Here is a 26,424-nt window from a genome sequence, read left to right on the forward strand (position 1 = left end):
CCGCGCCCTCCTGGGTCGGGGACCGAGCGCCGCCAGGCCGTCGTAGGAGCCCGGTAATACCTGGCCGGCGCGTTGGAGGACAGCCTTCGCAGTCCAGCACTGCACCGGGAAGTGATGACCACCGCCCACCGCCTGACGCCAGCGGAAGCGAGAGCCGGGAGCTGGCGGGCTCGGAGGCGGTGCGCCCGGGAAGGGGCGGGCACAGGGCGGGGCTGCGGGCGACCGCCGCGGCTGGAGCGAGCGAGTGGGGCGGGGCCTGGGGTGGCGGGGCGGGGCCTGGGATGGCGGGGCGGGGCCTGGGATGGCGGGGCGGGGTTTGGCGGCAGTTGTTTTTACCAAGGCCTCAGTGCATCGCGTTCAGCTGGGGCTACGCCGCGTGGAGGCGTGAGCGGGTTCGCAGAGGGACGCTTGAGGCCGGAGGGAGCCAGGAGGGCCAGAGGGAGCCAGGAGGGCCAGAGGGAAGCTGGGAGCCGGCAAGCGCGCTGGTGGTGGTCGGCCGCCACGATGTCAGCGCAGTGCTGTGCGGGCCAGGTGAGCGGGGAGAGACAGGTCGGGAGACCGGGCCAGGAACCGAGGCAACGCGGGCTTCTCTGGGTGCACGTCCCAGCTCCGCCGCCGAAAGTGGGGTGGGTGACCCTGCGCCGCCTGGGTGAGTGCTTCGGGCCGGAGCGCGGCGCTCGGCCTTCGGGGAAAACCGTGTGCCGCGGCAGGCGGGCCAGAGGGACACGGGGAAGCCCTAGAGGCTACCCCGAGGTCTTCCCGTTCGGCCTTAGGAACTTCGCTTAGGGCGGGGCGGGCAGGGTTCGGGCGGAGGATCCCGACTGTTTCAGGAGCGTGTCGCCTCCTCCCCAGGACACAAGTGTGTGGTGCTCAGCTCCGTAGGCCACCTGGCTCTGCCAACCCGATGAACCCAGGAGAAGACACGGGTTTGGGCAGCCACTCCTTTTCCATGCCCTGAACGGGTCGTATGTGGCCCAGACGAGTTGCGCTTGACATCTCGCCAGGCTCTGGAGCATTGGCTCTTTTTCTTCGAGAAAGTCTGGAAGACTGCTTTCCAAACCGCTGTGCTCAGGTCTGGGCGCTGGGAAGACCCAGCCCTGCTTCCTGAGTCTCCCGACCCAACCCTGGCTGGACCCAAACGCGGCTGACTGGGTAGAGCGCAAGCCTGAAGCCATCCCTCCTTTCAGCTGAACTTGCCCGAGCCTGTTTTGTAACTCTCGCCTGTTTAACTCATGAGATCTTAAGACACCTGTGTCCGCTTGGGATGGGCGTCTTCTACCGGTTAGTAGTGCAGCAGGGCAGAATTAGTAGTTTTTAACCTTTAATGTTGATTTCACTCCTTCCTGCAGAGTTAGAAAAAAAAGAAGTAGGTAAAGCCTTCCGCACGTCGCGCTCCCTCCTTCCTAGCCGTGTTGATTATCGGCATTTCTGTACAGTTTTTAATGGTGCGTTTTCTCAAATGAGTCTTAACTCCGGAGGGCATACCGGGCTTTTTGCTTCTTAATACATTCAGCCTTGCAATCAGAGGCCAGCCCGTAACTGATGCAGGGGTTAAGCTGTGGGTTTCTCTAACCCGCCGATTACACTGGTAGATAATCCGTCCTCTTTGCAGTGGCCGTGTGAAGTTATCACTTGGTTTTTGAGGTCTAATACTGTACTTGGCATGCATTCAAGCTGGCCTTTGCAGAGATGAGGAAATTGAGGTTTTTAACTTGAGGTGGAATGCCTTGCCCTGAGTCAGGCAAGGCGACAGGAGGACATTTAATACCTTCTCAGGGCTTTGGAGACCAAAGTGGATGGGAAAAGGCTGTTTTCAGAATATTCCAAATCTCAACAAAGCTTTGCAAATCGTTCATTGTTGTTATTTTGAGATAGTTCTAATTTGATGTGACACTTCATTATATAGTGATTACGTTACAGATATTTCAGGGCACCTGTTCTCCAGTCCCTTGAGGTTTTCTGTGGCTCCCAGCAGGTGATTTAGGGTTCTGAAAATTATTGCCAGTACTCAAGTGGGTCTTATAAAAGAATTATTGGTATGGTTGATATTTTGGCAGGGTTTCATGACTTGTTTCTTTTTGTTTGTTTTAAAGTGAGAACTTTTAAAAATTATTTATTTTTTGGCTGTGTTGGGTCTTCGTTGCTGCACACGGGCTTTCTCTAGTTTTGCGAGCGAGGCCTACTCTTCACTGAGGTGCGCGGGCTTCTCATTGCGGTGGCTTCTCTTGTTGTGAAGCACAGGCTTCAGTAGTTGCAGCACGCGGTCTCAGTAGTTGTGGCTCACGGGCTTAGTTGCTCTGTGGCATGTGGGATCTTCTCGGACCAGGGCTCGAACCCATGTCCCCTGCATTGGCAGGTGGATTCTTAACCACTGCGCCATCAGGGAAGTCCTCGTGACTTGTTTCTGAAATCCCCCTCTCAGGACTTTGGAAAGAACCAAATCCTGGCCGTTCATCACAGGAAAATTAACTTCTGCTTTCTAGGGACTGCTTGAGGCTTCACTGTGGTGGCTCTCAACACAGGGAGGGGGTGATGACACTATAATTTCGTATGAATGGGGCTGTTAAGTTTGCATTTAAAAAAAAATGCAGCACTGTCAGAAGATATCTAAGTCTGTGAATCCTTTGAAAAAAAATTTTGAGCACCTGTGCATTGTTTTTACCTACATCACTTATGACATCAGTGTACGGGTTTTTTGTTTTGTTTTTACCCCCGCACCAGCCAGCTCCCCAGATAGTAACTGGCTGTACAACAATTCAATTCAATTCTGACACTACCTGGAGTTAGTATCCCACAGGTTAGGGGTCCGCCCTCCTCCCCCTCCCCTCCCCCACACACTCCAGCTGCCAATCCCAAGTCTTCTGGGCCTCTCACACCGGGGTGGAAGACCGAATAAATATTTCTGATCATATCACAATATCACAGTACCTCCTGTGTGCCAAGAGCTGGAGATACGGCAGTGAGCCAGGCAAACGTCATCTCTGCCCTCAGTGACTGGGGTGGGGCAGCATTTCATAAGCATGGAAGCAGCCAAACCAGTACCAGCAAGTGCTGGTACTGCCACAGGTCCTGGTGGCAGAGTGGCTTTGGGTAGGGTTGCTGGGGAAGTCTGTCTGAGAAGATGCCCTGGGAATTGAGACTGATAAAGGAGGAGAGGCACCCACGTCAGGGCCTGGGTAGGGAGTCTTCCAAGGTGTTGGAGGAACAGAAGTGGTCACCTTGGGTGCTGTGAAGACTTGACTCTCAGGGACTGGCATGGAGGGAGAGCAGTCAGAGCTGGCCACCCGGTGAATACTTTTTTTTTGTTTGTTTTTTTGCCGTTCGCGGGCCTCTCACCGTTGTGGCCTCTCCCGTTGCGGGGCACAGGCTCCGGACGCGTAGGCTCAGCGGCCATGGCTCACGGGCCCAGCTGCTCCGTGGCATGTGGGATCTTCCCGGACCGGGGCACGAAGCCGTGTCCCCTGCATCAGCAGGCGGACTCGCAACCACTGCGCCACCAGGGAAGCTCGCCGGTGAATACTTTTAAGCTGCCTCCTCCTGCGTGTGAGCAGTGGTCTGGGCTTCCGCCGTGAGCCCGAATTCTTCTTGATGAAGCTTGAATCCTGGCAACCTGCTGTTGCCCTAGGCCAAGGAGGGGAGAGTGTGGTACCTTAATTTAGGGCGTCGTGGTGCTTACGGTGGGGCGTCATTGGCTTCTGGCCATATTGTAGAGGTAGAGCTGGACTTTTACATGGGTTAGAAGTGGGGAGAGATTCGGTTTATGACCCGAGCAACTGCATAGGTGATAGTGCCTCACTGAGGTGAGGTAGGAGGCTTGAAGGGAGGAAGACATTTGGCAAGGAAAACCCATAGTTTTCTTCTGCCTCTGTTACATTTGAGATGCCTATTATAAATTAAATAGAGATGGCAAGTCATCGGTTGGATTTTTAAGTTGGGAGAAGTTTGAGGTTGGAGATAGAAATTTGGGGGACTTTAACTGATACTGTCAGAAACAATGTGTAACCCAGAAAAGAGCCTGGGCTTTGGACTCAGGTCTGGGTTTGAATTGGGAAATCTGGACACGGAGGGGTGGTGTGACTGTGCATGTCACTTACCCTCAATTAACCTCACTTTTCCTCCGAGGTTGAGTGGGTGTGATAATACCTCCTAGGATTATTATGAGTATTACATGGGATAATGTCTCTAGTATAGGGTTTGGCACAGAGTAAGGAACCCCCAAAATCTTAGTGACCATTATCCACCTCTACCTGGACAGTCTCCGGGTCATTTTATCTTTGCATTGACCCTGATATACTTAGCTTTTGCTTAGGCTGTTGGCTGATCGATGCTAATGGAAGCAGAGGTCACAGGACAGTGGTCGGTCGACACCTTCTGGGTACCCAGCACTGTGGTAAGGCCCCTGGGCATTGGGTGATTAACAAAGTGCATCCTTGCTCTCCTGGAACTTAAGGGCTAGCTGGGGATTGGAAGTGTGGGGGAAGCTCACTACAGAAAGTGACAGGACACCCTGTCAAAGGTGAAATGAGATGTGTAATTGGAAGATCTAGACACCCCGTCAAGGCAATTTGAGAGTAAGGCTTGGCAGGGTTTACTCCAGGCAAATATAAGCATTAATGATAATAGTAACAATAGCTGAAGCTTATTTCATGCTCACAAGTGTGCTGTTTTTACCTACGTTATATCACTCATTCTCCACAGCAACCCTACGGGGTCGGGGAATGTTCTAATTGGCCTCCTTTTGCAGGTGAGGCAACTGAAGTGCAGAGAGATAAATTAACTTGACTGATATTTACATGGTGGTGGAGCCAGGCCTTCAACACTGGTCCACCTGACTCAAGTTGGAGCTCCTAACTGGGAAACTGTTATTCCTTATTATTCTAAATACAGTATGAATAAATCATGAGGAACTGTTGCCCATTGTTGTTGCTTATAATGGCCCTAAGGCAGCTTTGAATGCATAGCTGTGAGGCTGTCTTGGTAGATATTGGTGGTTGCCAGGAGTTACCAGTGGGTGGGGTTTAGCTTCTTCCTCACAGTCTGCTCCAGGTTATAAAGACAGCAAGTCTCGGACCAAATTCTGTCACTTGTGCGGGCATTTATTGGCAGGCAGGCACAGCACAGTTACACAGCCTGATCTGCGGCTTCACGAAGTTCCAGCTCTTTGCCCTTCTTGGTGCACTGACACGCAACTTGCATGTTCCCCTGAGGCAGATGTGACAACCTTCTAGAAGGAAGAACTTGACCAAGACTGCTGAAGCGCAGGACCTCATGGATGGATCAAGCCCACGGTACCACTCTCAGGCAGAACACTCCTTGTCCTTGTAGCCGGCTCATATAAGGGTGGGAATGCCTACGCCAGGGTGTTTCCAACCAGATTGTATTACTTGATCCCTGAGATTTTCCCCAACGAAAGCAAATTTCTAATGTCTTTTATATTAATTGATTGACAAAGCCACAGAATGCCACCAGGGGCTGTCCACTGTCAAAGATAAATAAAGCTGGATGTTAGTTAAAGCAATGAAAACAGATTTTGTTCAGTAACCACTTACTGACAGAAAGACCTGAGCTCCATCCTGATTAGCACAGATCACTGGGAGTTTTCAAGGGACGATGAGGGAATAGGGAGGAGTGAGTGGAGACCCAAGTAGAGTTAGGGAAGTGAGACGTTCCAGAGTTTGTTTGGAGTATGGGTGATGAGGCCATCTGGGTCTGATAGCTGGCAGGTTAGATTCTGTCCTTCCACCGAGACTAGGAGATAGACCCTATCCTTCCTGATTGATTACATTTCAAAGGAATGGCATTTAAGTCCTTGAGAAAGACACTCCAGACTTGTAGGAAATGTGTCCTATCTGTCCTTCTCCTCATGGGCAGAGGAAGGATTCACAATTATTAGCCCTATTTAGTAAATGCTCTTAAGAAAGGGAGGTTAGGGACTTCCCTAGTGGTGCAGTGGTTAAGAATCTGCCTGCCAATGCAGGGGACACGGGTTTGAGCCCCGGTCTGGGAAAATCCCACATGCCGCGGAGCAACTAAGCCCGTGCGCCACAACTGCCGAGCCTGCTCTCTAGAGCCCGCGAGCCACAACTACTGAGCCTGCACTCTAGAGCCCGCAAGCCACAACTACTGAAGCCCGCACGCCTAGAGTCCCTGCTCCGCAACAAGAGAAGCCACCGCAATGAGAAGCCCGCGCACCGCAACTAGAGAAAGCCTGCACGCAGCAATGAAGACCCAACGCAGCCAAAAATAAATAAATTAAAAAAAAAAAAAGGGAGGTTAGGGCCTATCTTAGGTGCTGGCTAGAACAAACAGTAAATTTCTTTTTACAGCCCTGAACTTTTCCAGACAAGAACTCAAATAGGCAAAAGGCAGCTAGGTCATCCCAGGGATGCAGCCTCAGGCTACTAGAAGCCTGTTAAAGTTTGGTCAAGTCCTTCGTGCAGGGGTTTGAGCAGAGTTGCTGTATATTGAGAGTTCTTGCAGTTTTCACCATGTCTCATCATTACGCTGGTTAACAAAGCCTGGGGTCATTGGTGTTAGAAGTAACTGAAGCCCATGCAGGAGGCATTTAGAGGTTGGCTTTTGTTAAGTGTTAGCTGGAATGGGTCTTCCTCATCAGGGCATCTGATCACCTCTAGACTGTAGCTTAAAACACACACACACACACGCACGCACACACACACACACACACAAAATCCATGAAGACTTCTTTAAAAAGTAAATTACATACCACATAAAAGTACTAATTTCCCTGAGATGTCCTTCCTTCTCTATAAAACCCAAATCTCTGCTTTTAAGGCCAAGCTCAGGAAGCATTTTCCTAAGAAGTGACCTTCCTCTTGCTTTAAGAGTTCTCAGAACTTGCACACAAAACCTGTCCACACCACCTAGTATGTGGTCATCTGATGCACTGGAGTTGTTTCCTGGTTACTGTGTGGGTGCATTTCCTCTCCTAGACAGAGCATGTACTGTGTGACCTAGCTGAACCCCCTGTTGTGTGCTTTTGGTTACAAAACTTTTTCCCTACAGCTCTTTGTTTATAGTGATTGGAAATGTTAGGTCCTCATTATCACGTGTTGCTTCCACCCTTGGAAGGGATCTAGGCACAAAAGTTCATTCTTTGCATGACTGATGCTTTTTTGAACAGTGTGGGGCATTTGTGAAATACATATCACCCAGAGAGAACCGTATTTTGGTATTTTATAACAGTCACTCACATTTAATATATATGATTTTACTTTGTGGAGTTGGGATTATGTTGTAGGTGCTATGTTTGATTCAACTCTGCTGAATTACAGGAGTTTTTCAAGTGCACCAGCCACTCATTTGCAGCCATGTTTTCTGGGCTTATACCCAGAAAGTAGTGCAGTCCTCTGCCTTCAAACATGGCAGTATTTCTGGAGGTATTAAGTAAACGTAAATATGTGAAAGTCAGTTAATAGGCTTATGTGTTAATACATGTGTGTGTGTGTGTGTGTGTGTGTGTGTGTGTTTCAATTCCCAAAAGACTAAAAATAATGAAGAAAATCCCAGCTACACCTCCTTTAGATGCCATCGACAATAACCATTTTCAACATCATCTTTAACTTTGGTCTTTTTACAGTCACTTATGTGGATACCATCTGTCTAGATGGTGTTTTCTGTCTCTGTTTTCTTGCTCTATAAAGGTGCCCTTCTTTGTTTCAGTTGCATTAAATTTGAGTCCTGTGCTTATCACTAGTATTGGCAGTTTTATTTTTCTATGCGTTTTATAAAATGCGGGCAAGTTGCAGTAAAATGGCCACATCATTGCTCTACCATACTGACAAAGGTGGTGGTGATTCGGCTGACGGTGAACTGTTGCTGATACAGAAAGAGTGGTTTGGAGATGCGTCTGTGTAGTTAGCCAAGTTCACGTTGTTGGAAAGATAAGTTTGTCACTGACCTTGCCGTTGTAGGTGGAGAGTCAGCATGAAGGTTGCTCATTCAGATTTGTTTTCTTGGGTGGCTTTAGAGCTGACCTGGGCAGGCTGGCAAAATAGCTTTGGGCTGTGGCAGGTCTGAGTAGGATTGCTTTACTGGGAGGGCCCATCTGTAGGGAGTAGAGGGCAGCCTCTGATTCATCTCTCTGCTAATGAGATAAAAGGTAACAGCCCCTTGCCCACTGCTTGCTTCCCACCCCCGTTTTCTCTATGAATATCGCCTGTCAATTTCCCAGAGATATTGAATATCTGGGAGTGAGTTAACTGTGAGACTCAGAAGCTTACTTTTCAGTTTCCCAGGTGTTTTAATGTAAATCGCCTTTTAGAAGCCTTTAGAAAGGACAGAGCAATAACGATGGCATTGTCTACTTGTATTCAGAGCAGGAGAGCAGTATGTGGCCTGTTCACCTATGATAATTTAACATTAAAAAGGAAGTCCTAGTGTAACATGGTATGTCTGCAGAACTAGCCATTGGACACACATTCCATTTTACCCTTTGACTAAAGTGCTTTCTGTATCTTTAATTATAATGGTAGTTATAGATAAAGATCTTGTGTACTTTCAGCGTCCTGAGCCAACCGGCATTGTTAGTGAATTGTCATTACATACTGCTGTTGTTAGTTGAATTTGCGATTGTGATGGGATGCTGAGAGCAGGCATCCAATGGATCAAGTTACTCATCTAGACCACCTTGACTGTCCCTAACGATCAGGTTTTTCAAGTAGTCCAAAGTGAACCTTTGCAACCCTTGTTAAAATGAATTTTAAACATTTCCGGGGGGGACATCCTCTTATTTTCTAGCTTGTGTATTAATGATATTTTAGAAGATTTTAGAACATAATCTGGGAGTCAGTGTAGTGTGTGTGGGTAGGAAATTCAAACAATGGATTTGTTTGATTACATTAAAACATCTGTTTGAATTTTGAAGGAAATAGGACTTTACTTTTGGCTTTTCTTCTGTAGTTTGCCTTGTGAGATTAAAGTTGAGCTGATGTTTAAGGAAAGCAGCTGTTATGGAAAAACTTAGGGTGGGTTCTTATCACAGAATAAATTTTGAAACAATTTCGGTTTGAAGTAAGGTTACAAAATATAGTGATTAGACAGCATTTTCCCCCTCATGAAAACTGTCTAGTCTAAACAAAAGTAGGAAAAACACATACACACAACCGCTTAAATCTTATTTAGGCAGAGATAACTAGGAGAGATGGAAAATCAGGCTAATGTTTGTTTAAATATCGTTTTTTATAAACTAGCCAGTTGCTCTTTGAAACAAAGCTCACGAGGTCTTTACGGGATTTATTTTCCAGTGTTTTGTTTCTTGCATTGTATCTCAGTAATTTAACGGAGGGCTGAGTCACCTAATGCTATGATCCTTAGCCCAGGTTGGGCTATTCGTGTGGTGATTGATGAGGCAGATCGTGGAATCAGAGAAACTTTGGAAGAGGCTTTAAAAGGCATCCCTTTTAATTCCCCATCTGAAGCTTAGACGTCTTGTAAAATTGCCCCTCCTAAGTGTACCTCTGGTGTGTTTGAGCCTCTCCAGTGTTGGGGAGCTCACTGCCGTTCCCAGTTTTTAAGTTTTCTGAGCCTTGGTTTCTTTGTTCCTCAAACGGGGGAAATTTGTATCTTGCCTCCCTTATATGATTGTTGGAAGGGATGAAAACAAGACAATATTAAGACTCTTTGTTATCTGTAAGTTGGTGATGCAGGTGTGTCAGGGTTCAATGCAGGAAACTGAGACCCCTCTGGGTATTTTAAGCCGAACGATTTAATGTAGGGAATTAACTGTTGAAGAAATGAAAGCGCTAGAGGAGCAAGAGTCAGGGGGCCGCCTTTGAACTCTTGGATTTAAGGGCACACCACTCCAGCAGTAATCCAGAAGTCTGAAAGCCCAGGCTGCTGCCCCCCGCCTCTTGACACCCACACAGCTGGCGGCTTAACATGGGAGCCCCAAGTCTGGCCATTGTCCTAGGACCTTGCTGGGAAGCAGACACTGCAGCAGGAGGATGACCCCCACCTTGTTTTCACCTTGCAAATATTGTGAGTGTTGCTAATTGTCAGGTCCCCAAGAGCAAAGGAGTCTGAGAAATGTGGTTACATTTTCCAGATTCTTCAGTACTGGAAGACCCATAGAAGAAGGTGGGAATGTAGGCTGAATGAGAGAACTATCCCTGTGGAGCACAAGCTAGGAGGAACTAGTGTAATAACGCTAGTGAGTGCTGTACTTCCTGCCCATCGTGGCTTGACTAAATGACAGCCTCACAAGTAAGGCCAGAGTGTTGAGGGGGTTGACTTAAAGGGAGGAAGATGGAAATACGTTATCGTGCAAACTGGTTTTCCTCTCCTAGTCTCTTCGCTGCCTGATCCTTTTTCCATACTACCAGCAGGTTGATCCTTCTACCAAAGTATAGTCCTAATCATGTCATCCCCTGCCTGATTTTTCAACACCATTGGGGTTAACGTAGTGGATTTTCTAAATGCAAGTCTTTTGTAGGAATCTGTTAGTGGTCTGTATCGAGATAACTTATATTCTAAAAAAAAAAATGTGCTTAATACGTCTCTTCAATCATTCCTGATATTAGTAATTTGTGTTCTTTATTCTTTTTTTAATGACTCTAGGAGTTTATCAGTCTGATTAATCTTGTGAAAGAAACAAGTTTTTTATTGTTAGTTATTCTCTATTTCATTGATTTCTGCTCTTTTTCCCCTTTTTTGTTTACTTAATCTATTATTATTTATTTTAAATTATTTTATGGATTTTTTTAAAGGTAGAAACGTAAACCCTTATTTTTTTATTTTTATTTTTTCGCGGCATGCGGGCCTCTCATTGCTGCGTCCCCTCCCGCCGTGGAGCACAGGCTACGTACGCGCAGGCCCAGCGGCCACGGCTCACGGGCCCAGTCGCTCCGCGGCACGTGGGATCCTCCCAGACCGGGGCACGAACCCGCGTACCCTGCACCGGCAGGCGGACTCTCAACCACTGTGCCACCAGGGAAGCCCCGTGAACCCTTATTTTAAATATTTTCTTTCCTCTCAAGGGAATATTTAAAATCATTTTACATCCCACACATTTTGATATGCTTTGTTTTCATTATCATTCAATTCAAAATTTTTTCTAATTTCCCTTGTGATTTCTTCTTTGACCTGTTGGTTATTTAGAAGTGTGTTGTTATTTTCCAAGTATTTGAGGATTTTCCAGGTGTATTTTTGCTATTGATTTCTAGTTTATGCTTGTGGTGATAAGAGAACATATTCTGTATATGTGTATTTCTTTTTGATGGCTCAGAAAATGATACATTTTGATGACTGTTCCATGTGCTCTTGAAAAGAACATGTTTTCTACAGTTCTTGGGTAGTTACTGTGCCCATCGTGGCTTGACCAAATGACAGCCTTACAAGTAAGGCCGGAGTGTTGAGGGGTTGACTTAAAGGCAGGAAGATGGAAATGCGTATCGTGTAAACTGGTTTTCCTCTCCTAGTCTCTTTGCTGCCTGCTCATTTTTCCATACTACCAGCAGGTTGGGTATAGCGTTCAAGTTGGTTGCTAGTGTTGTGCAAATCTTCTCTATCTTTACTGATAGAGGGGTCTAATTCTGTCAATTACTGGGAGAAGGGTGTTAAATTTTTCAAATATGATTGTGTTTTTGTCTCTTTCTGCCACTAGTTATGTCAGTTTTTGTTTAGTATATTTTCAAGTAGAATTTTTTTTTTTTTTGCGGTACACGGGACTCTCACCGCTGTGGCCTCTCTGGTTGCAGAGCACAGGCTCCAGACGCGCAGGCCTAGCGGCCATGGCTCACGGGCCCAGCCACTCCATGGCATGTGGGATCCTCCTGGACCGGGGCATGAACCCGTGTCCCCTGCATCGGCAGGCGGACTCTCAACCACTGTGCCACCAGGGAAGCCCCTGTTTAGTATATTTTGAAACTCTATTATGTATACACACATTTGGGATTCTTATGTCTCCTTAATAAATTGATCCTTTTATAAAATGATCCTTTTTATCTCTGGTAATGCTCTTTGTCTTCATGTCTTTGTCTGATGGCCATACTACCCTTTTAATTTTCAACTCATCTGTGTCTTAGATTTAAAAATGCTCTTATAAACAACATGTAGTTGGGACTTGCTTTTTGATCCCTTCTGACAGTCTCTGCCTTTTAATTGGATGTTTAGATCATTTACATTTAATGTAATTATTCATGCTTGAACTTCAGGCTATATATTGTTGGTCATTTCCATTTCCTCGTCTGTTCTTTGTTCTTTCTTACCTTTTTTTGGGAGGAGGGGTAGGATGGGCATTAATTAAATGTTTTTCAGTATTCTATCTTCTTTATTACCTTTTTATTCCTTAAAATTTTGTAAAGATTATAGTATGTATTATAGCATCTTGAAGAAAGGATAAGAGTGGGTCAGTTTACTAGACTCTTTTTAGCAAATGACAAGTAACAAACAGTACTTTCTGCTTTATAAAAATAATATATAGTTATCATAGAAAATTTGGGAAATGCAGAAAAGTATAAAGAAGAAAATGAATATCATTTATAATCCTAGAGAGAACAAACCCTTGTTAGACTTGGAATTCTCTGGCAGTCCAGTGGTTAGGACTCCGCACTCTCACTGCTGATGGCCTGGGTTCAGTCCTTGGTCAGGGAACTAAAAATCCCACAAGCCATGCAGAATGAATGAATAAATAAATAAATGAATGAATATTAGATCATGCTTTATGTACTGTTTTATATCCTAGCTACTTTCACACAACATTATGGACATTTCCACATATCGTAAAAATGAGAACATTTTAATGGCAGTATCACATTTAATTGATCACGTGGACATTTATTTCACTATTTACCCTTTATTAAATGTTTAGTACATTAAAAAAAACCCAAAAAACTTAAGTAACTCTTATGTAATCTTTCTTTAGTCCCATGCCCCTTTAGGTTAGAGCTCTGGAAATAGTCCTTCTGTAACACAACATGAATATGCATTCCTAAAAATCACACTATGCAGAATGGAACAGCAAAAACCACAGGCCTTGTGGGGAAAATGGGGTTGGAGCACAGCATTGAAAGTTTTGTCAGTGATGCGCGCGTGCACACACACACACACACACAAAAGGGAACCTGGTAAAAATATTACAGTTCTACAGATGTTAAATGGTTAAGAGATATGTAATACTACGAAAATTTGGCACTTGACCTTGAAAAAGACCTGAAATTTGCTTGTGGAAGCAGGTGTCGGAAAAGTTGCAGCTGTGAGTTGTTGTGAAGTGGTGGATGGAGGGTTATCTGAAATTGGATGGAAAGTTGTTAACACCAGATGTGCTTTTGAGTGACTCATAATGCAGGTGGAGTGGAGGAGTGTGTGTTTCATATGTTCTATGTAGTTCAGTTCAGCTGGGCACAGTGTTCTGCCTTCAGTATATGTTTCTCACAGACAAAACTGCTTGTCCCGTTTTGCCCTTATTGTCCCCTAACATGGTAGGGGAGGAAAAAGTTTTTCTTGACCCTTTTAGGCTCTCTGGCTGGATCTGAAAATTAAACTGACGAAGATTAACAGGAGAAAAACATACACATTCATTTAACACAAGTTATATTTGACCTGGGAGCCCTCATAAGGAAATGAAGAACCAAGAAATAGTGAAACCTACTTTTATATTAGCTTGAACAAAGAGAGGCAGTTGTGGAAAAATGACTAAATTATGTGGGGAGGTGAAAGGAAGATAAAAATTATTTTTATAAGGTCTCTTTGTGTAGAATTCTCTCCATCTCAACTTCTTGTCCTTGTTAAGAATGTCTTCCTTCTGGTACAGGGAGAGCGCCTCTCACGTGGGAATGTCATCTTCTGCTTTCAGGAAGAAACATGAAGGTCAGAGTGCCCTTCTTGCACCTGCTGTTTCTCAGGTGCCTTAACTCAAAATAATCAATATGCCAAAATGGCATATCCTGGGGTGAGATGCTCTAAACTCCTTCCATATCAATCCTGTTGGAACAAATTTGTATTTTCAGAGCAAGTATAGCAGAACCAGCTATAAAATGCATATGTCAGAAGCCCTGGACGTTGCAAACCTTCAGAAAGGCCGACCAATTCGTATGCCTGTTAGCTGCGTGAGGGAGGAGCTGGGCCCGCTGCTTCTCTTTGGACCAACTCCCAGAAAGTTGGTACTGGAAGTGGCTGGAAGGGTCTTCTGCTCCTCCCACCCAGTTGTGCTCAGATTTCTTGTACTATAGTAAGTGAACAACTTCAGAGATAGGAACTCTTCCTATCTTTGGAAACAGCTCTACTTCATTTTAGGGAGCTCTGGTTGAGTTCCTCTTCCTGCCAGCCTCCCCAGGCTGAAATGACTTGCTGTCCCGGAACTTGGAGAGAGTTGCAGTGGTTTTGTATAGAAGAGGCAGCATTGAAGGTGGGAATGGGCTCTGGCTCCTGGGGAATAGAGGACCACAGTTGGGTTGACGCAGCTCTCCTGGTTACGAAAATCCTCACTGTCTACCCAAACCTTAAACTGAAAATTGGGACATGCTGACAGAGGGGAATTGTACCTCTGGGTATGAGAAGTTTCAGTCGGAAGCAAAATTATTGGAACTTCTAGCACTCCCAAATAGTTTTTAAGGATAATGGTCGGGCAGTTTGAAATTAGAACCATCATGGGAAGTTTTTGGTTGGCAGCAAGCCAGAGAAAGTCTCACTGCTGACCATGAGGTTTCTGATGTGAGTGAAGCCTGTCACTCCTTTGGTGGGTTACCATTCTCAGGTACCTTATGGACTGTGAGAATCTGGTTAGTTACACCGTCATCTCTGGAGCTAGATGAATCCTTAAGGGAGTGGCATGTCCACCCTCTCATGTTATTGAAGAGACAGGCCTGCAGAGCTCAGGCCCTCTTCCAGATTCACACAGCTAATCAGCGTGCAGCAGGGACTGCCACCCTGGCCTGCTACCCTGGCCTTTGGTGTGCCCCCGTGGCCTGTACACAGTGGACATTTGGTAAATGACAAGAGGGAGAATGGGTGAGTGTTGGGCTTTTTCTGAAGACATCTGCAGTTCAACAGAGTTCATGGCTGCAGATTTTAAACATAATCTTATGGTTGAAATCTCACATTGGTTTTTTTCCACTGTATTTTGCTGCAGTCAAATCAGTTTAAACCTTTTGTCCTCTCTCTTCTCTTAAACTCCCAAGCAGTTGTTTGAATTTCTTTTTTCCAGGAAGTTCTGCTTCATCTGTGGATCATGGGCTTTAGCAGAAAGCAGTTTTTTAGAATGTGCTTTTTTATTTCTTACCAAGCCGTGTAGTTTGTGAAAGTTGCAGGTTGCTGAGTAAGGGGTATTAGGCCATTTAGATTGAGCTGGTTAACCAATGAGGCACTCTATGCAAATTGTTATACCCAGCAGTGGCTTCTGGCTGCAGGCTTTGAAAAGCATGAAGCAGTAAATTATTTCCTTATGATGGGGGGAGGAGAGGGATGAGGGTTGTCATGGGTTTGTATTTTCTTGGAAGCTAGAGGTGCAGCAGAGCTGAGTCTCTGACTTCATTTTCCTGCTGTGACATGGCAGAAAGAAAGCGGGGCACAGAGCGCTGGAAGAGGCTGATACTTATCCCATTTCCCCTTCATTGTGAGTCTGACCTGACCGAATTCCCAGATTTTAGAGAGATGCCCCTCTTCTCCTCCACTCAGCACTGTCCTTCCATTTCCCCTTCCCGATCTTTCTAAGACTCTGAGAGTAATAAAAATGCTTGAGGTACTAAGAGAAAGTAGGGAGGGAGCTCCTGATCAAAAAAAAGTATCTATTCTATAGGGCTTTTATTAGAAGAGTTAAAGAAAAAGCTATAACTAATCAAGTGAGTTGTGGCTTTTGGGAGGAACGATCTTTAACTAGTGGGTCCCCGGGGCAGTGCTGTTGGAATTTTGGGTGAAGCAGTTCTTTCTCTTGAGGGAGTCCTGAGCTGGTATTTAGTATGCTTGATAACATTAAGATTTAGTGCCTAAGCTAAGCCAGTTAGATATCAGTAGCACTCACTAGTCTTTGTGAAAACAGTCTCCACCTTTATAAGCAACAACCCACAAGGCCACAGAGGGAGGATGGTGCTGCCCAGATAAGAACCACTTGGTGGTTTGGCCTTGATAATTTTTCCATGGAGTTTAGAACTGCAAAATGGACTGAATCCTACTTCCAGTAGTACATACGGAAATGAAAAAGACACAGATAAGCAAGGTAGATGATTCTACCACAGCACCACCTTGGCTTATATAATATGCATTCAAAACTTGACATACAGACAGCAGGTTGTATTTTGGATGTAGTTTACTTTCAGTGTTGCTCAGAAGTGTCATATTAAGATTGAGTGCTTAAGCTAAGCTAGTTAGATAAAGTTATGTGTCTGATAGGAGAAGGAAAAGCATGCTTTAAGGTGAGAGAGTTCATTTAGATATATTTCCGGTATGCATTTTGTAAGCTTTTTTTGTGGGTAGTCCAGAGACAGTACAGTTGAATAATTAAGAGCCAATTCTGGTGACAAGAAACCTGAGTCCAGAGAGACAGGAAACTGAGATTATCAGCTTGGTTGCCCGCTGATAAGGGTGTGTGGTATGATTTATTATTATCTGCATTACCCACAAGTTACATATGTAAATGCAGGCTTTTCTTGACTAAAGTGTACTGAAGTGAATAGAACTAGAAAAAAAAAAGTGTGCCACCCACAAAAGTGGGTGCCAAGATTATAGTTAAGCTGTCAGATCAGTCTTTGTCGGGGTGCTGCTGCTGGCTGTGGGTTACTAGGAAGTATTGAAAGGGCTGTTTTTGATACAAGAAAATTGTTAGAGGAATGGGAGCCTCCAGTACTGAGAATCAGCCATTTCCAATGTGCAGTCTCTTAAGAAAACTCAATGTTGAAAGATCCGTGAAATACTTAATGTAAACTTTACAAAGCATTTTATAGCTGACCAATAATTTGAGAATCACATGGAACAATTTCAGCTCCAAAGTGCTGGGAATTTGCCCTTGGGAACACTTTATTCCTGTTTAAGTTAACAGGTGTTCAAGAAAACCTCATAGTTTTATTCTTATCCTTAAAGTGAGTTGGAGCAATGCCCAAGTGTTTACTTCTCTCTTGAGCAGAAATGTCCAGCCTTTTAAAATTATTATTTTAGATTTCCTCTTTTTTCTTTTTTTGGATACTTTCTTATTTGTCTTATAAAAATGACTATATTAGGTTTTTTTAATTAAAGAAATTCTTTATAAAATTTTAAAAGTTAGTTTTTAGATATAGTTCACATACCATATAGCTCATCCATTTATTTATTTTTTAAAATATTTATGTATTTATTTATTTGGCTGCACTGGGTCTTAGTTGTGGTGTGCAGGATCTTTTAGTTGTGGGGTGCTGACTCTTAGCTGCAGCATGTGGGATCTAGTTCCCTGACAAGGGATTGAACCCGGGCCCCCTTCATTGGGAGCCCAGAGTCTTAACCACTGGACCACCAGGGAGGTCCCTAGCTCATCCATTTAAAGTGTAAAAATTCAGTGGTTTTTAGTATATTCACAAAGTTGTACAACCATCACTACAGTCTAATATTAGGACATTTTTATCACCTCTGTGACCGTTAGCAGTTGTTCCCAGTTTCTCCCCAAACTTCCTCAGATCCCTGACAACTGTTAATTTACTTTCTGACTCTATGGATTTGCCTGTTCTGAACATTGCATGTGAATGGAATTGTACAATATGTGGCTTTTATGACTGACTTCTTTCACGTAGCATGTTTTCAAGGTTCATCCATGTTGTAGTATGTGTCAGTACTTCATTCCTTTTTATGCCATATACCACATTTAACTCATCCATTTTTCAGTTGATGGTTGTTTAGGTTGTTTCCACTTTATGGCTGTTTTAAATAAATCATTTTCCAAAGAGGCTGCTGCATCTTATATTCCTACCAGCAGTGTATGTGGGTTCTAATTTATCCATATCCTCACCAATGCTTATTATTGTCTGTTTTTTTCTTTTTTTAAAATTATATCCACCCTAGTTTGTGAAGTATCTCATTTTGGTTTTGATTTGCATTTTCCTAATAACTAATGATGTTGAGCATCTTTTCAGGTGCTTATTGTCTATTCATATCTTCTTTGGAGAAATGTCTGTTCAGATCCTTTGCTCATTTCTAAGTTGGGTTTTTTCAAAATTGAATATTAAGAGTTCTTTTTATATTCTAGATACCAGCTCTGTAAGATATGTGATTTGCAAATGTTTTCTCATTCTGTGAGTTATCTTTTCATTTTCTTGATGGCCTCATTTGCAACATAAAATTTTTAAAATTTTGATGTAGTCCAATGTAATAATTTTTTCTTTCCTGGCTTGTGCTGTATCTTGTGTCTAAAAAGTGCTTTGTCCAACCCAAGGTCATGGAGATTTAGTCCTGTGTTTTCTTCTAAGAGTTTCATAGTTTTAGCTCATACGTTTAGGTCTTTGGTCCGTTTTTTGAGTTAATTTTTGTGTTTGGTATAAGGAATGGGTCCAGCTTTATTCTTTTGCATTTGGGTATCTATCAATAGCTCTAGCACTGTTTATTGAAAATACTGTTTTTTTTCTCCAGTGCATTAACTTGGCCCACTTGTCAGAAATTAATTGACCATAAATGTTAGTGTTTATTTCTGGGCTCTCAATTCTATTAATTTTTAAAAATTGATGCTACATTGGAGGAATTATCCATCTGGGATTTAGACACAGTGGGACTGTTGGTCAGTGAGCTGGAGGTTGCAGTTTGGGGACTGGTGACCAGTCAGTCTTAGATGGTTGGCTCATTTCTTCGTGTGGTCATGAGATTAAATATTTTCAGATTTCTAACTGTAGGTTTCACAGGGCTGTGGTAGATGTTGGGAGGCATGAAAAATGGTTTTCTTTATACAAATCACAAAGTATAAATACGGTGTCAGTGGAAACTGGAGTCGTCCCTATATCACTGTTAAACTGTGCTTCTGAGTCATGGAGTTGTCAGGGCTGAAGTACGCTTCCTTGCTGTATGCAGCACTAGCCAGCTCTTTATGTAATATTTTCATTTATTAAGCAATAACTTCATTAGAAAATGAATTTTGATTGGATTTTCCAAAGCAGTTATTGTTTTTCGAAGGTGCTAATCCCTCTTTCCTTTTTTCTTTTCCACATTTAGTTTGGTGAGGCAGTTAAGAATGCTGACTTTACATCACACCTGGGTTTGGGCCCTGTCCTCACCCTTAATGAGCTGTGACCTTGGGCAACTTATCTTCTTGAGCCCAAGTTTCTCATTGCAGCACTGGGGATAATAACAAAAGTAATTATCTCACAGGTTGGAAGAAACTATCCACACGTAAGAGTCCATCCTAGCATTTGGGAGTGAGTGCTGCAGAAATGGGAGCAGTTGCCTTTGTTGTTGTTTTTGTTTACATAGTTACAAAACACCCCCCTCCCACCCCCCAACAAAATCCTTCTGGAAAAAGTCGGCAAACAGAAATGCAAAGGGGAATAACTTTTTGGTTAGATGTGAGGTTTGGGTGATGGGGCTGAGGACGCTGAAGCTGCACATTGCTGGAGCAGGTGGAACTGCCAGGAAGAAGGGAGCCCGTAGGTTCCTTGTCCTTTGGGAACAAGCTTCCACAGGTTCCTTGTCCCCTTGTTCCTTGTGCCATGGGAAGAGAGCTGGCAGCCGGGTAAATCTCCTAAGCGTCAGCTCCAGCTTTGCGTTTGAGGAAATGAGATGCTAGCTACTTTGGAGCTACTGGGTTCAGACCCCAGCCCTGTAAGCCTCTCAGCTTCTTTTTTGAGGGCGCTAAGAATAATATTGGTAACTAACATAGTTGCTCTAAGTGCTTTACTACATTTTCTGTCCTAACAATCCTATGATGTTGGAACTATTACCTCTATTTTGTAGATGAGGTGATTGAGGTGCAGAGCTGGTAAGTAACCTTGTATTGATGGGATGAGCATTTAATACAAGCTAATGTTGAACACTTACTATGTGCCAGGCACGTGGGCTGAGCACTTTACATGGCTGATCTCATGTCCTCCTTAAAGATGTCATCATTATCGCCTTGATACGGGGGAACAAGTCTGTTTGCATTGCTCCACTGGCCAAGGGATTCCTACCTACAAAGGAGCAAGTTCCTGTTGTTTGTTTACTTTTACTCTTGCCTAGTGTTGTCTTAAATTGTGCATGTTTAATGTAGGTGACTTCAAATTCTTGTTTGTTTATATTGATCACTTTTCAGTTATTTGATAACTTCAGAGGTTGGTTGAAAAACTATTTTGTTTTATGCAGTCTCTGAAGAGATGATCCCAAGAAGTTAAATTAAAAAAAGAAGTTTCTATGTGATATTTTGAGGGAAAGGGAGTCTTCTGAACTTACCATGAAATTTACTTTAAGCCTAAGTGTAATTTTTGTTTTCTGTCTTTTGCTTAAGTATCTTGTTGTTGTATAATTCGTTTGGAAGAGTTCAGAATGATCTTTTCATTTCTATTAGAAAGCGTGGGAGGTGTTCTCATGTTAGCAATGGGAAAAATGTGAATCATGGGACAGTTTAGAAATGGACATTTTGTGCAGTATCATAATGATTGAGAATGTAGGCAACCTGAATTTTTTTCCTTAACGTAATAGTTGAAAGAAGAAGGCGAATGATAAAAGGAGATTTGGATTGTAGTTCAGATTTTAGGCTTGCTGCAAAGTGCCAAACTCAGTTTCACTCTCTTTTATGCTTAGTGTCTGTTTTTAAAGCTAGAGTCCAAAATAATTGCTAGAAACTTTTAAACATCATCCCTCTCTGTAGACTATAATTTTATCCTGAGTGTATGTCAGTAGCTCTTGGTGGCTGCGCCATCCTAGAGATGGCACCATAAAGGTTTGGGTTTGAGTGTTAGGACCGGGCTGACTGAGTTCACATCTCAGGACCTTAGGAAAGTTGCCTCACTTCTGTCCACATCAGTTTTCTCGTTTGTGAAAAATATGGAATCGACATTCTGTTTTCCTTTTTCTCTCTTTTCTCCTTTCCTCTGCTTCTTCTTTTGTCTTTACATCACTCTTTCAAAGTCAGCATAACTTATAAATTTTTTCTCTGATTCTAAAAGGGGTACATTTTCATGCCAAAAAGTTAAGTAATACTTTCTCATTTGTGAAAAGATGGCAAAAATACCAGTGAAAAACTGGTAAATCATTATCTGCCTCACAGGATTGTGAGGATGAAATGAAACTATGTTAGGAATTTAGGGCCCTACCTGGCACCTAGAGAATACACAATACAATTTTCTATTATTAAAAAAATTATTATTACTACTGCTACCACAACTTATAAGAAGAATAAACACTGCCAAGTATCTTTCAGAATGATACTTGATGCGGAAGGCCTTGGCTGTATTATACTACAGCAAGCCTTTGGAATGGTGCTGAGTGAGGGCCTGTGAGGACGATGCATATCTAATGGACCCTTCGGACTGCCTCAGGTCTTGTGTGCATTTAGGTGCTTTTGGGTCTTTCTTGATTTTATGTTTCTGTATGGGGGCAGGTGGAGGAGGCTTTAAAACAGTGTACTCCAGGTCTCCTGGGGATGTGGTAATGTAACAGCAGTTTTCGAAATCCTGATGGGCTTTGCAATCAGAGATTGAGGTTTCCTTATCTGTAAAATGGGGATTGTGATACTTAAATCATAGGGCTCTTCTGAAGATTAAATCAGGGAATTCCCTGGCGGTGCAGTGGTTAGGACTCCGCTTCCACTGCAGGTGGCACCGGTTCAATCCCTGGTTAGGGAACTAAGATCCCGCATGCCTTGCGGCCAAAAAAAAAGATTAAATCAAAGAATGTCTTGAAAACACCTTAGTGTAGTACCTTGATACAGAGGAAGTGTTTAAGAAATGGTAGGTAACTATTATTTATAATGAGTACTGGGTAGAAGGATCTCCCTGGTTGCTTAAGACACTCCCAGTCTTTTTTTTTTTTAAGACATTCCCAGCTTTAATTTTCGGTGTTTTGATGGTAGAACAGCATATAATTCTTTGGATTGTTTTTTTTGAATTTTATGTCATTTTTTTAAACACCTTTATTAGAGTATAATTGCTTTGCAATGGTGTGTTAGTTTCTGCTTTATAACATAACAAAGTGAATCAGCTATACATATACATATATCCCCGTATCTCCTCCTTCTTGCGTCTCCCTCCCACCTTCCCTGTCCCACCCCTCTAAGTGGTCACAAAGCACTGAGCTGATCTCCCTGTGCTATGCAGCTGCTTCCCACTAGCTATCTATTTTACATTTGGTAGTGTATATAAGTCCATGCCACTCTCTCACTTCGTCCCAGCTTACCCTTCCCCCTCCCGGTGTCCTCAAGTCCATTCTCTACATCTGTGTCTTTATTCCTGTCCTGCCCCTAGGTTCTTCAGAACATTTTTTTTTTTTTTTTAGATTCCATATATACGTGTTAGCATACGGTATTTATTTTTCTCTTTCTGACTTCATTCTGTATGACAGTCTCTAGGTCAATCCACCTCACTACAAATAATTAAATTTCGTTTCTTTTTATGGCTGAGTAATATTCCATTGTATATATGTGCCACATCTTCTTTATCCATTCATCTGTCGATGGACACTTAGGTTGCTTCCATGTCCTGGCTATTGTAAATAGAGCTGCAGTGAACATCGTGGTACATGACTCTTTTTGAATTATAGTTTTCTCAGGGTATATGCCCAGTAGTGGGATTGCTGGGTCATATGGTAATTCTATTTTTAGTTTTTTAAGGAACCTCCATACTGTTCTCCATAGTGGCTGTATCAATTTACATTCCCAGCAACAGTGCAGGAGGGTTCCCTTTTCTCCACACCCTCTCCAGCATTTATTGTTTCTAGATTTTTTGATGATGGCCATTCTGACTGGTGTCGTGTCCCCTGCATTGGCAGGCAGATTCTCAACCACTGCGCCACCAGGGAAGCCCCCTCATTTAGTGTTTTTTTTTTTTTTTCCCTCATTTAGTTTTGATTTGCATTTCTCTAATAATTAGTGATGTTGAGCATTCTTTCATGTGTCTGTTGGCAATCTGTATGTCTTCTTTGGAGAAATGTCTGTTTAGGTCTTCTGCTCACTTTTGGATTGGGTTGTTTGTTTTTTTGATATTGAGCTGCGTGAACTGCTTACGGTATTTCTTCCCTTCTGATATTCTTTGATTTTGCCAAGGTTGTCTTGTTTTTTTAATGTACTCCAAGAGAATGAATTTTTCTTTTTTTTTGTTTTTTTTCTTACCGTACTGCGCGGCGTGCGGGATTTTAGTTTCCCGACCAGGGACCAAACCTGTGCCCCCTGCAGTGGAAGCGCGGAGGCCTAACCATTGGACTGCCAGGGAATTCCTAGAATGAATTTTATAAATAAAATAGACAGCTAGATAGCAAGTCATAGCATATGTGGAAGGTAGCAAATTAAATGGGCTTTGTACTTTTTTCCGGGTCGGAAGACTTCTACTCTTTTATTCTTCACTGATTAAAATTTTGCATAATTTTCTTTTAATTAAAAGAACTTGTTATGAAATTCATCCTAATGTTGAAAACCTGGAAAAATCAGGACAAGGTAAAGAACACAAAGATGATTTAAAAATCACAGCTCTGGTTAATATTTTAGTGTGTTTACTCTGTCTTTTCCTAAGGATGTGTCCGTGAGCATTTTCCCATATTAAATTATTTAACGACATCTTTTTCAGGGACCGCATACGTGTCTGTCGGAATCCCCTTATCTTGTCATATTGAAGCAGTGTTTGATCCCCCTGGAAACGTGCGTTCCCTATTTGCCATCCCTGAAGAGTCCTCCTGAGTGGAGAGCTCGGGAGCTTCCTGTGAGGGGTGTGAAATGTCTTCCTTAAACACACACCCGCACCTGCCATTGGCTTGTTCCAGATCCGTGGAAGAGGAGGCCCTGCCGCTGCAGAGGCAAAGCCCTCACCCTAGTTCCCTGAGCTTGGGTACAGCATTGAAGGAGCCACAGATCACCTGGGAGCTTATTATTGAATAAGTGCAGATTCCAGTTCTGAGTGGTAGTTGGGGGCTGGGACCTGACGGGCTCCCAGCGATGCCCACACTGCTGGCCCAGGAGCCACACTTGGCACCTTGAGCTCGGGCACCTCAGGATTTGCCGAGCGCTCTCTGCTCTTGCTGTGAAGCAGTCTGTGCCTTAGTCTACTCTGGGCCCGTCTGTTTGGGGGCCTTCCTGCACTTCCTCTGTCCATCCCCTCATCCAGGCTCTTGTCCATAGCCCTGTGCTCTCACCACATCCCCACCAGATGCGCTCTTGTCACTCCAGCAGCTCTTGGCTTCCTGGGCCTCCCCCTCCTGCCACCACCAAGTCAGGGGCCAGGAAGGTTTCTTCGCGACTTTGACTTCATTGCTGCCCCCATCCCCCCAGCTTCCTGTGCAGGAGCTCGGGCCTTGTGCTGGCTGATTCCCTCTCTCTCTGTGAGGCACCCTCCGTCAGTCCTGCCCTGGCCCCAACCTGGCATTTGCCCCACTTGGGCCCCTTGACCCTTGGATTTCCCTGGGGGAAGGAAGGAGGGGCGCGACAGACCAGACTCCTGCAGGGAACCCTCTAATCTGTCTACCCCCTATCCACTCCACCCAGCTGGCTTGAGAAACACCGGGTGTGACTGAACAAATCACAGTAATTCAGGTCCATTTCCTGAACCGCCTACCCCTTGGGCCTATTTACCTTGCAGCCCAGTAACAGTTCATTGAGTATGTGTGTCAGCCTGGCTTTTTGATCCGTGGCGTTTGGTTTTGATGCCGGGGTACTGTTCTTCCACAGTGTAGGGCCAGTAGAAGGGCTCTATCTTTGTAGTTTTAAGTGGCAGAGGGAACACCACTCCCAACTTGGGAAGTGACTTCTGTCATTGAAAAGAATGCCCCTGGGAGAACATCCCTTAGACTCCCCTCTGCCCTCCTTGCTGGCATAGCCAGTGCTCTGATGGATTAAAAATATGAAGGTGAAGGTTGCGGCGGGGGGGGGGGGGGCTATATAAGAATATTTTCATTTCTGTTGATATTTTGATAGGAAAAAATATGATTCATGCACTCCTTCGTGTGTGGCCTTGGTCCCTTTTGCAGAGGTATTTTAAGAACATTAACAGGAAGCTTCTCAGGATGGGGGCGCGGTCGCAGGGGGGAGTTGCACATGTGTGAGAGTTCTCTGCCGGCCGGTGTGATGAAAGCTGCCTGTCGCTGAATAAAAGCAACCTCACAAACCCTGACACCTAGGGTTTGGTGCCAGCTGGCCTTGTCACGAGGCCCAGGTTCAGAAGAGGGTAGGCGGGTTGCTGATAAGATCCACTGGGCCCCTGGGCAGCTCTTCAACCAAAAAAGGCAGTTAACTGTGGATATTTGCCTGGGGGAAGGGTACACACCTATTCATTCCTTCCTCTTCAAGCTACAAGTATGAGGGAGGAGGTAAACTTCTGGGGATGGAAGGAGAAGGGGGCTGGGAAGAAGGCTTCCTGAATCTTTGAGGGACTGAGGAATGGCAATCTCAACTGTGAGAAGGTGTTTTCTCAGCTGTAGGAAAACAGTGCAGCTGTTACTCCAGCTCTGAGAAAAGGCTGCGGGACCAGGACCTTTCATGTGGCCACCAGGCTTTCATGTGGAGAGACGGGTGAGGGCGTCCCTGTAGGAGGGTCCCAGTGAGAGCTACTGCGGCCCTTTCTCTCTCCCTTCCCCGCCCCTGAGGGCTGGCGCCGTACGGGAACGGGTTTTCCAAGCCAGAGGCCTTTGTCTGGCATTTCTCTTTTCCAGTTTTTCTATTCGTTTATGTGAAAACAGGTTTAAAACGTCACCTACTATCAGGCATTCTGGGAATCCTAAAGAATAGGATTAAATGAAATCCTGACTGCTGGAAAATCTAGGGCAGGAGGCGTGTGTGAGTCTGTCCTTGCACAGAACCACTGCAGCTAGTCTCACCTTCAGAGATAGCCAGCTTGTCACTTGTCAGGGGTCGGAGGTGTCTTGAGCAGTGTGAGGGATGCGGGGAGGGGCTTGCCTGCTTCTCAGAAGTAGGGAGGGAGGCGCCTCAGGGGCTTGGGCACTTAGCAGCCATAGCCCGTAGCTTCCAGAGAGGTCAGTTTTGTGGCCACCCCAGGGCTGACTCATCGTGAGCCATAAAATGCCATCACTTTAACTGTGTTGTGATGGAAACCTTTCAAACTGTACTAGACACTTAGACACTTACTGCCTTCTTGCTGGAGTCGACAGAGCGTTGTTTCAACTACTTATGGTGCCACGTTTTAGTGGGTTTGCGTGTCTGTGAGTTGATTGCGCTATGGATGCAGAAGTGTGGGACCCACGGGCTGAGTTTTTAGCTCGTCCTCCCTCCAGACTGCTGAATTGTCTCAAATGCTGTGTTTTTTGCTGGTCCACTGATGCCCACCACTAGATTTGTCCTTCAGTCAAATAACCTAACCTTTCTGGGCCTCCGATTTCATATCAGGAAAA

At 44.3% G+C, this 26,424-nt stretch overlaps 1 protein-coding gene across 1 annotated transcript in view; it reads left to right on the plus strand.

Moving 5' to 3' along the window:
• Positions 1–366: 366 nt before the first annotated feature.
• Positions 367–26,424, plus strand: part of SERINC5 (serine incorporator 5) — an 87,848-nt gene continuing 61,790 nt past the window's right edge. The window contains exon 1 of the mRNA XM_082836370.1: positions 367–531. Within this exon, the coding sequence (XP_082692496.1) occupies positions 505–531 (27 nt within the window). The 5' untranslated portion in view covers positions 367–504. The remainder of the gene's footprint in view (positions 532–26,424) is intronic.

Source organism: Leucopleurus acutus (genome assembly GCF_964270905.1).
Source record: "Leucopleurus acutus genome assembly, chromosome: 3".
Classification (NCBI taxonomy): domain Eukaryota; kingdom Metazoa; phylum Chordata; class Mammalia; order Artiodactyla; family Delphinidae; genus Leucopleurus; species Leucopleurus acutus.